Consider the following 12,004-nt stretch of genomic DNA (forward strand, 5'->3'; position numbering starts at 1 on the left):
ATTCTAGACAAATGTTACGGAAATGTGAACAACGCATAGTGAGTAGAGCCAAACCCCCGCTTTCCAACTCTGACCATAACACTGTTCATCTAATACCTACCTACAAAACGGTTCTCAAGCGTAGTAAACCACAGACCAAGACTGTAAAGGTTTGGACTAGTGACAGAATAGAGTCTCTTAAAGGATGTTTTCTCTCCACTGAGTGGAGTATTTTTCATGAGATGGACGTGGATAATGCTACTGAGACGGTAACTGACTATATACAATTCTGTGTTTTGTAGGAGCAAACACAGTGGTGGTGGTGGCTTAAAGCCCACCTCCGCTCCGCGCCGTCCGTTAGATGAGCCTGGTCAGATTAATAAAAGAAGGAGTTCAAAACACCGGAATAAAAGTTATAACAATAATCTGATTTTAATGGTAAAAAACAACAATACAAGTTACAGAGTGCCCCCTAAACAGAGCACTCCGGGCTCCCCGCTCTACTGCCGTGCGATACAGATATCGGGACCAACCAGTCAGAAACAGGGGGCATCGTGCATGAATAAACATCAGTATACATAGACATATTTGGGTGCAGAGTTGCTCTGCCCCCCCCATTTTTTAAATCTCTAATTGGTCGATTTCACTCCTAAGCGAATCAGAGAGTCCGTGGGGAGGAGTTGTGTCGGCTGCTCACTCCCCTAGGTGTTCTTACTGGTTGGATTTACTTCTGGTCGGGCCCAATACAGCGAATCAGAGTTCTGGGAAAAAGTATTTTACTTCTGAACAGAGCGTGAGAGCTTCGGAAGTAAACAAAGACAGAGTCAATCTTTATCTTGCACCTGAATTCACTCCTTTACTTTCCCAAAGAATATTTCACACAAGCTATTCTTTCCCAGACAATCAAACATTGTACACAGATATATTGGTGCCCAGAAAGGACCTTGAAAAGAATGTGTGTGTGCTGGTATCTAGGTCAGTGAGTGTGAGTGAGAAGGTTATATATATANATATAGGATTACTTGAAAACAGTCCCAAATAATACATGTTCACTTTAATACAGTTTAGAATAATACATGTTTACTTTAATACAGTTTAGAACAATATCTGTTAACTTTAAGCGGCACTCCATGCAGAGCTGACGCTTGTCAAGTCGGAGATTTGCCGTAAAATAGAGACTGAGGTTTCATACAGTCCAAGGAATATTTATATAATATAACAACTTCTTATGACAGTGGAGGGAGACCAAAATATGTTAAAAAAATTCGTCCTTGTCGGCTGAGTCATCGTACTCGTCCTCTCCCTCCGCACAAGCCGACAAGAGCATTTGGTATAGAAGGGAGGGGCAGCTTTTCCTTCAATGGTGGAACTGATGAATCTCATCAGAGAGAAGTAGACTCCTCTGCTTCCTCGTGATGTCGCCCAGCCTGCTGACAGCGGCTTCTGGTCCGTCCTGATGTCGTCCAAGGTCCCAGCGGGAGGTTTCCCGACCGCACACTGGCTCCAGTGGTACCAGTTGTCCCCCTTTCCTCCTAGGCGGACGGCATGAGAGGTCCTCTGGGTCACTCGGTGGGGGCCGGAGAACCTGGGGTTGAGCCACTTAGGCCTGGACGAACTCCGCTGTGTTGGCCTCGTGCTCCTCGGGTCCCCCTTTGGCGTCAGCAACCTGAGTGGAGAAGTCTGATACCCACCCCTCAAGTTGCTGGCAATAAGGTTTCGAACTCATGAACTCTACTTCCTTCGGCGTTCTTAATTGACTTATCCTAGGCCAATTAGTTTATCTAAGTTAGCCGACTTTAGCAGATGTACTGGTGCTGCGGGAGGTTGGGTGTGACTGCTTGCTGAGAGCAATGAGACTGTTACTGGTGACAGAGAGCTGTCATCAGTGGTCTGAATGTCCTTGGTCCTCTAAATCAAATAATTTATTAAGAATTACCTCAAGTTGTTCCTTGTATCTCCATCCATCTTATTACCCATTTAAGAAAAAGGTACCAGTTTTCAATCAAAACATACTCCAAGAGGTCAGAAAGCTCACCAGAGTCTCAATATTTTACAATGAATTATTTGAACCAAATTATGTTTATTCACAGGTCAGAAGTTCATTCAAGTATAATCATGATCATCATATACAACCCCAGTCTGTACATTATCAACCTCAGTAGGCACACATCAGTACTATCGTATTATTCCATCCATCGTTTGTATCTTATCTGTGCTTTACATGGAGTCATTTATATTGTACTGTCTCTGCAGGTCTCCCTTGAAAAAGAGATATATGATCTCAATGGGACCAATCTGGTTAAATAAAGGTTTGAAATGAAATGAAATGACTGTACACAAAAAACAAGAAGTTCAATAATTTCCACCAATAATTAAAATTGTACAAAAACCATCACGCCATGTCAAATTTGACATTCAGTATGGATAGACAAGACTCTTCTATATATTTTGAAAACTAAATTTACTCAGATTATTTTACAAATAAAGTTAGAGGCAAGCGCCCTGAGAATATTATGTCCAAGGAGATGAATGTGCTTCTCAAAATAATGCATTGTAATGCTGTTTCGTACTGTATCACAGCTCTCTGTTGTTCACAGTCAATGTAGAGGGAAAACATATTAATAACCACCACCTTTCAAAACATTTGGTAGAGCTTCAGGAGCAAAAACGACCACGTTCATGAAATAATTCACTGTAGATGATAAGCTCCATTCAAGAGTACTGCGTGTTGGAGATTTTCTTCCACAGTAATGTCTTCAGGTTGTTGAGCACCAGTGAGTGGTGAACCTCCATTTGACTGGCCAGGCCGCTGAGTGTCACACAGGTGCGTAGCTGCTTCTCCAGATCCCCACGGAGGTCCACAGGGGCCCCAAAAAGCAGATAATCCTGCAGCAGCACACACACCTTCGCCAGATTGGGCTGCACCACCTCAGAGTTACACTGCTTCACCAGCCGGTCACAGGTGGCCGTGCAGTCCCGGCCGTAGGTGCAGTCTGCGTTGGTCTCACACCGCCGCCCCCTCATGAACCCCCGCACCACAGCTTCAGACGCCACGCTGCGCAGTTCGGCCATCTTGCAGTCATACTTTGAATTGTAGCCCACGTGACGAGGACTGGCATCACATATGAGGAAACTCCCGTAGGAGCCGTGGAAGACCTCCTCCACAAACTCCAGCAGGCCGATGGTGATGCGAGCCCTGCGAGGCCAGGCTGGAGCGAGCCAGTGGTTCAGGCTGGAGCTCAGGGCCCCTGGAACCAGAGCCTGCAGGTAGTGAGGCACCTCCAGCCAGTAGAGGGAGCTGTGGCCCACGTGTTCCGTCACATACAAGTCTCCACAGAAACCCAGCAGCTTGGGGGTGTGCTCCTTCTCCTGCAGCGCCACCATCAGAAGGAACTCGTTGATCTGCAGAAGAGCCCAGATAGACTTGGCCTCTGCTAGGGATACTTTGCTGTCCTTGTTGATATCAGCCAGAGTAATGACCCTGTCCACCAATGTGTTCAAAGATGGCTGCTCACCAAGGTTAGCCTGCAAGAAGGAGGTGAGTAAGGCTGTTAGAATTGGTCAAAAAAGATTAAATTGTTTCTTTAAAAAAAAAAAAACATTTAGGTTTTAACAATTAAAACATCTATTTTTGCACATTATGTCAATGACACAACATTCCAACTGGTTGTGAGCTCAACAGAAAATTAACATTTTCTTAAAACATTATTTTTAACTATACAGTATATTTACATTTTAAGTATTTGTTGAGAACCCTGATTGTGATATATATTTTACTATTAATATTAAAACAATGAATTTAGGCGTAATTGCTTAAGAAATACCTTGAGGAAACTGTGTAGCATCTCTTTAAATTCATCCATTGAGGTTCCACGAGTGGGTTTTTCAAATAAGCTCATCTCCTGTCGCAGAATAGAGCTTGGAGCCCCATCAGTCTTCAGCGGATCCTCAAGCCCACACTTGATCACAACAGGTCTGTCCTTCCACAGTCCACTGTACACCTGTGAGTTACAAAATGTGAAGAGAGAGAGAATATGGTATGGTTGTGATTAGGGTTGCAAAGGTGCGGAAAGTTTCCGGTAAATTTCCTGAAAGTTTCCATGGGAAGTTAAGCTGGGGAATTTTGGAAACATTCGATGCAAAATTAAACAAAAAACATGACATTTCAACAGATTTATAAAAAAAAAGTAGAACAGAACAAGTTTTAATTATTTTATTGAACAATTATTTGTTTCATTGAAGAACGAAAACAGGAATGTTGAGTTAAATATGACTCATCCCCCCCAACCCCACTCATAAAATGAACAAAAATACACCCCCATCGAAAAATCCAAATCTTCCTTCAAGCAATCCTCTGCATTTTTGCTAAAGCCATTCAGTCAACGGGCTCTTCCTGGACCTCATCAACCTCCAACTCTGATACCTCATTCACACCAACGGTGTTTCAGGGCCGGTTCGGAGCTGGAGCTTGAAAAGCACCGGGTTTTCCTGTTCACATCGCAGCGGAGCAGCCTCTTAGCTCCGGAATCCGGTTTGTTTCAAGCTCCAAAAAATTGTCCGGCTAGAGCAAAAGCACTGCATACGTCACGCTTACGTCGAGGCGGGTCAGGGGCGGGATCAACTCCTGAACAACAACAAAAAGCCCGCGTTTTATGCAGTTTGTACACAACGATGGAGAAACTTAACAAGCAGCAGTGGTCCACTGAAGAGACCAGCTACCTACTGGGAATCTGGTACCACTGCTGCTTGTTAAGTTTCTCCATCGTTGTGTACAAACTGCATAAAACGCGGGCTTTTTGNAGGGCAGTCAAGTTAACGCGTTAATAACGCAAAAACAAAAATGTACGCCACTAATTATTTTAACATGCGATTAACGCGCATGTGTATTTGTCCTCGGCCCGCCCCGTGGTTTCAGAGCCCAAAGGCTTGACGTTGTTGTTGTTGTTAGTTGGATGGTGGGAAATTCTAGCGAGAGATATGGATACGAAAAAGGTGTTTTAAACAGCAAGCCAAGCACACAGCTGATGCTGACAGCCCCGCTCCTGCCGCTCGCTTGCGGCAGACCACGCTTGAAAGTTTGCCGGGGAGACGCCAACAACAGCGCTAGCTAAATGGGTGGCTACAGCTTAACATTGTGGAGGACGAGGGGCTGCGTTAGATCATTCGGATCACATCCGACGTGTCGACCGCACATCACAGAGCATTATTTTGACCCACAGTGGGAACTTCAGTCTCATGCTTTGACTGTTATGAAGACAGAGGAGCGGCATTTCGCCGACAACTGTAAACAGGCTTGTCTGTTTGAGCAACTGGCTCAGTGCAGAGAAGTACACAGGGTTGGGAGAGAGTGTAAGAGAGAGAGAGAGAGAGGTTCCAGGTTGTTCTGTTGAGAATATTCAGGAGAATATTTGTCATTGTTCCAATGCACAAATAGTACTTTTGATAATTTAGCATATTAAGCCGATATTATCTGTACTTTTATCATATGTTGATAAGAGTATTAACAACTTGAAAAATATTCCTCTAAGGTACATTTAGAACAGATAAAAAATGTGCGGTTAATTTGCGATTAATCGCGATTCAATATGGACAATCATGCCATTCATCGCGATTACATATTTTAATCGACTGACAGCCCTAATCAAAATCAAACAGAAGTCATTTATTTTTACTTCAGTTTTCTAGGTGATGCGTTGTGAATGAGGAACAGGCTCTTGTTATTTGAAATATCTATAGATGTGTAGCAGAACTGCAGCAAGCGGTCGCTAACATTTATAAATTCTCGAATAAATAAGCGTGACTAGCATTTTAGACCGAATCATGCAGCCACAACACAACTATCATATATTGAAGATACATAGTAACCTGGAGACTCTATCGATGCAGATTTTGATGTACATTTCTCACTAATACAATGATCTCTGAGTCTCTAAAGTCATTATTATTGCCATGGCATAAAAAGGTTAGCATTGGCTCTATGAGGATCAGTCAGGGTTTAACTAAATCCCTGCTGTTGTGATCACTGAATACTGAGCACACATGAAGCACTGCGGCCTGAAATACATCCATCTCTTTGGTTTGAGGTGCTCTACTTCTAGAGGAGCTTAGAGAAGCAGTGAAATACCTGGGAACTTGTTCACCTGCCCAGAGACAATATTTTCATTGTCATGGAAGGAGACGCCATGCCAGTAGATATCACAGGGCGCTCGTCTCCCCAGAGGAAACTGCAGAGGGAGAGAAAACAGAAACATGGGGGATAAAGATGGTTACAAAAAATGGTTTGGAGGATAAACGTTTACTTCTCTCTCACATTTTTGTTTATTGAAATTTTTTAGGACATAAAAAGGATCCGAAATTGAGTTTTACATTTTAATGCCTATGTCAAGTTGTACATAGGTAAATATCACTGTTCATGGAGAGATAGTAACATTTATATTAAAAAGTAAAGAATACAAGAGATAGCAATAATACTATTAAACATGTTAAAAGAGTGTGTTATTTAAAATATAATATAAAAGTAAAAAGGTGAAGGTGAATTGATTCATGTAAGTTAGAATATTATCTTTTATTTTTAAATCACTTTTTTCGCATCAGTAAATGATTGAGAACCGTAATATGACTCAGGACATTAGGACATTAGCGGGTGCTTGTCCTTATGGAGTCATGCAGAGTGCAGGGGTAATCTTGCCGTACGATGGGAGGCAGTGCGTGTTCTGTTGTGATGAGCTGGGAAACGAGAGGTGATTAGAGATCCAGGCGATCCCCCTGGCGTACGGCACCGCTTTTGTCTTTAACGCACCTCTACTCCAGCACACATCCACACACTCCAAACCATTTACTATCCAACACATGTGCTGCTACCATGAAATCATTATTAATATTACAGTCATACATCTTTATCTAAAGTCACTGCTAGTTTGTGTGTCACTAAGAAATAGCACCCAGCATTTTTAAATGAGTTGTGGTCACATGCTATCTTGAGCCAGTAGAAAGCGTCATTGACAAAAAAAGCTCAACCAAAGTGAGCGAGGCTGTATTTTCCAGCATAGGAGGGTTAACAACGACCTCACATGTACAATCTGCTTGTAACATGCAGGGAGGCACAGCTGTGCTCCTTCTCTTGAATTTAATTATTTATTATTTCAACATAGGGGGATGAGCAGGGGGAGGAAACTTTTAGCGTTAAACACTTCAGTTCCTGCATTATGGTGCATTTGTATGCACTACTTTATGTTGGAAATGTTCCCATTTATGTAAAGAAAGACACAAAATGAAGGCGGCAGGTCACATTTCTGTAAATATAATACTATATATTGTAGTAAGGGTACCCGGCATCCTGTACTGTTCAGCCTGCTGGCCTCTGTTGTGACGAAGCGACCGCCATGTTATATGCAGCACATTTGTGTGTCCAATTCCCATAGCACCATGATATAAAGTATGTCAGAGGGAATCTCCAATAATCCATAATCCAATGGAAAACTCCCATTGTTTTTATGTCAGGGGAACCAGGGCGATGCTAACTTGTTGGTTGGCCTACAAAAAACCATCAACCCTGCAGCACTGTTCAGGAAGCTTTCTCTCTTCTGATTGCATGCAACTAGAAAACTACCAACAGAACCAACATATCCAAAATATTTAAAGTTGCTTTGGATGAAAATATCCAGTAAATAAAATGTAAAGTACTGTAATAATTAAGGGCACTGCTAACATCATATAAGTGCACTGCTAACACATAACCAAGAGTTGTAACCAGCACAGTAAAACGTTAAATCAATTAAACATTTTTGACTGTCTTTTATACTATTTTTACAGCCTATGGGGAAGGAAGGTCTTCATCCTGAAAATCTTCTGAAACATATTTGAATAATTTATTTTAAAGATGTCCTCCCTGATTTCCACCTCCTCATCATCAAAACATGACACAGCCCACATCTGAGCATCAAGACATCATCGTTGAGCTGTGAATCATTTAGTTATGGAGGCCATCTTTAACTTCATTTCATCAGGGCTCTAGATCAAGATGTATTAAGGTCAGGAGGACATTCTGACCACTTCTTAAAGCGGTTCTCATAAGACCCGAGCCACTGCCCAGCTACGAGTCAGATCTGTGACAGAGCACCTCATTAATGAGTTAGCATCATAGCGTGTGGAACAGGGAAACCTGCTCCACAGCCAAGAGCTGCTATAAATACTGCCACACCTCTGCCGGTCTGATCCCACCAGAGCAGCACGTCAATTAAAGTGAGATAATTTTCTAAAATCTGAGAAAATAAAATAGCCATCTTTTTCACAAATGGAGACATAGAAACATGGTCACCCCGTGTTGTGGAATAAATCATGTGTGGGCTAAGTTTGTGTTTTTAAGCTACTTTATGAATGAAGCTACTTTGATGTCTGAAACCAAGCACAAGGACATTGGGCCTCGTTCATCAAATGCTCTTCCTCTTAAAATGCACTTTTTTCCAGTTTTCTGAATGTCTTTTTGGCATTCAATGTAGACTTTTTCAGGATTTGTCTACTGCAAGTACCAAATCAACGTTGAATAAGCATCCCAGGAATATTACTAATACTACTAAATATTGACTTTTTTTTCTTTTATGACTTTGATGCTCCACACTTTCAAATCGCTTGAACATTCTTTACTTATTTCTCCAAACTTTTCCTTTTCAATTTTCTGTATGCATGGCACTGCAGTCTCATGTTCTTGAATGGCAATTTGCACAACGTTTACCAATTTTCCACTGGCATGTGCTCTCAATTTACAAGGACAAAGGGATTTATCTTCATATTAGGGAAACAAGTACGAACAATTCTATAAAATTGAGAACATGAAATGCAGATTTTTCTTTGGATCTTTCACAAAAACAAAAGAAAAGCCTATGAGGGTATAATAAAACGAGGCCCATTGTATTTGATAACCATATATAGGCCGGCAGAGAAAGGTAGTTCAGTCCGTAGGGACTTGGTTCAGGAAGCAGACTGGACTGAGTGCTGAATGGTCCCTGGAGAGGGGCCAGTTCCTAGAGTCTACATTTCAGTGTGCGCTGTGTGTGATGGTTAATAGTCTCTTTAATTAGAATCATTCGATATTTAAAGTTGTACAACATCTGTTATGTAAAAAGCATCTAAAATGTTCAGTTATACAATTTATTATTTTCCAAAGATGCTCCAAGGCTGCCCAGATGGCAGACCATTTAAAATGTCAGCTATGTCTGTAGAATCCAAATAAAAAAGTTCATCCCTCGATGCACGGTTATTAGTCTCATCTCTTGAAGTTGTCATCTTCACCCTCAGGCTTGCCAACCTCTCTGCCTAAAAGAGGACTAGAGGTATTATTGGATTAGAGGTGCTTACAGCTAATCATTTCCCACTGTGTGAGAGCGGGCCATAAGCTGAAAGTCAGTTGACAGCTGTCCTTCTCAGGCCAAAACAACTGCAGATGTAGAGAAGAACTTATTTGGATGTAAATGGTCATTGAATGGTAAAGTGTTGGTCTTTTTAGTAGGGTTCTATCAGGTGACCATAGTCAGTGTATACACCTCATCCAACACCACCTTAAAACATCCAAACTACCCTTTTAAGTTCTTCATATTACAAATCGCTAACGGTTTTCAAGCGACGCATGTTCATCTCATAATTAACAAACAAGCTACTCTAGTTTCAAGGGACCCTTCAAAGGTGTTGACAGGTACTTTCAAAATGTCAGAGGAACTATAGCGCCCTTGACTTTGTCGGGGGTGCGCGGTGGGGACAAAGCGTGGTAATGTATAGGCCTTCGGTCTACTGTTTCCAATACCAGACCTGCAATGGGTTAAGTGTCACTGCGTGGTCACCGGTGACAAGTAGAGACTTTACTTCGTCAATGTCATCGTGTTGCCCTTCTTTACTTCTCATGCATAATGGAGACCATGTTAATAATGATAGCTGGCATTACTTGCATCCCATTCAGTAATACATATCAAAAGAAAAGGATAATAGATTAGTTGACTAACTGTTAAGTAGTTGATGGGCAGAAAGAAGTATGTTTATATGCAAATATTTAATTTATAGCAGAAGATCTCCATTTTTAAGAGGCTGAAAGCTGCATTTCATACTATTTATGCATGAAAATTACTTAAATCATAATGAATATCAATAGAGGATAACTTTTCTGTAAAATCATTGCAGCTCTAACCAGTATCTTAGTGTTTCATAGGAATGAGACCTGCAAAGCACATGGATGAATATCAATAGCAAAATCATTAGAAATAAAGACATGTAGCACACCTCTTTCCACTTCAGCTGCCTGATGCTCAACTTCAGGGCCTCCAGCGAGGTTTTGGCTTTGGACGTGTCCACAGTCACTGGCCTTCTCTTCCTTGCAAGCTTGACTCCGTCCTCACGGCGTGCTTCTTGAATGTTTTTGGAAGGATGCATACTGACCCCATTATTCTCATTATTCTTGCCCTGCAGTATTTTTCCAGTCCCTTTGATGTGAAGTGTCCGCTCATGCCCTAGTTTATTCACGTTTCTCCCACCATGCAATGACACATCCAAGCTGTGTTTGCCACAAATGTTCTTGTCATCTTTCCCCATTTTGATTCGACTTTTCCCCCTATGTTTAAAAGTGTTGGACACGTCTCTCCCGGCTATGGTGATGCTGGGCAGGTCTGGGGAGACAGAGGCGGGGGGGGACGAAGACACAGCCACCTGCTCCTCCTCAGCATCCACACCCTGCTTCTCTGCATCCTCTCCGAATGATTTCATTTGCTCGACGTGAATCTTGACTTTTACATAATGCTCACTCATAATGCGGTATGCTACGTGCAGGGAAGCTGCTGAGCAGGGGACAGTTGTGCCCCACAGTGCAATAATAACCCGGCAAGCTAACGGTATTCTGGAAGGATGTTGAACGCATTGCTAGCTTATGTGGCTCATTAAACACTATAAGCCATTTGATTATGTCAGGTCGTTTAATAAACAGAGTGGAGATATGTTCAGTCTTTTTAGGCTAGTTACCGGCTCACAGCTCATGGTAAGGGGAACAAATAACGCTAGACGTTTGCCAGATGGCCACAATAATACAACTTTAAAAAGGCTAGCGAGTGTCACAAGCTGGCGTTGACTTGCCCTAACGTTAGCACTTGTAGCTAGCAGCTCATTGAAGATAGCTAAACCTGCCGTTAACCTGTCATTTAGCTAACATATCTGTGCCGTTGGCGTAACTACCCGTTAACCCATGACAGACTTTACCTTACAGGTAGCATTATGTATATTTCTGCGGCTACCAGCAGCTTTGTAGAGTTGCCCACAGTTAGTCGTCCGCTCTCTGTGTATGTTATCGTCCCTGTGTTGTGAAGCAGAGCAGAAGGCAGAGCCGCAGAGCTGCCAGCCTCCATCTGCTTTGAACACAGCTGATGCTGCCTTTTGAGCTCCTCATAATCTCCGACTTCCAAAGACGTGTTGCTATATAACTTTTACTATAAATACATGTTAAGAAAAATAATTTAAACGTGGAATTTTTGCTTTAAGAGTACGATTTTAAACACTGACATATTGTGAAGCTGTACTATGTACGTCTTCAATTGGTTTCTGCTGAGATGTAGTATTTTTTTCTAACGTCACCTGAAGGCAATGGCCCACTGGGATGCCATGTTGTATTGAGTGTGTGTCCCCCAGATCAAAAACATCCTTAACCCTCTTCTCTTCACCCTACTGCGGGATATAATAGGTAAAACTCTTTAAATGAATCAGTCAGTTATTTAAATTGGGTTAACCCATTTTGGCCATCAGTATTTTGTATGTATTCAACCCAATTTAAATAAATACAGTAATTTATTTAAAATGGGTTAACCTATGTCTCTGTGGACATTTATTAAATTGCTCTGGGTTTTATTATAAGCACACATATTACAATTATTTAGCAATACACATATTAGATTTCAGGATCCCTCCAACAAGTCTCATATATATATATATATAGCCCATAGAACAAAATATAATCACCCTGGTAACAGACATTCTGCATCATTTACAAATCACATGT

The 12,004-nt window shown here is 41.8% G+C and overlaps 1 protein-coding gene across 1 annotated transcript; it reads right to left on the reverse strand.

Moving 5' to 3' along the window:
* Positions 1–2,054: 2,054 nt before the first annotated feature.
* On the reverse strand, positions 2,055–11,340 carry dipk1b (divergent protein kinase domain 1B). The gene is made up of 4 exons (XM_010784732.1): positions 10,246–11,340; positions 6,104–6,203; positions 3,804–4,027; positions 2,055–3,504 (listed from the first exon to the last, which is right to left on the reverse strand). Exons 1-4 carry the CDS (start codon positions 10,765–10,767, stop codon positions 2,692–2,694), a joined length of 1,659 nt encoding a protein of 552 aa, XP_010783034.1. The 5' UTR covers positions 10,768–11,340; the 3' UTR covers positions 2,055–2,691.
* Positions 11,341–12,004: the final 664 nt, after the last annotated feature.

This window comes from Notothenia coriiceps, unplaced genomic scaffold (assembly GCF_000735185.1).
Source record: "Notothenia coriiceps isolate Sejong01 unplaced genomic scaffold, NC01 NC01_scaffold00026424, whole genome shotgun sequence".
NCBI lineage: Eukaryota > Metazoa > Chordata > Actinopteri > Perciformes > Nototheniidae > Notothenia > Notothenia coriiceps.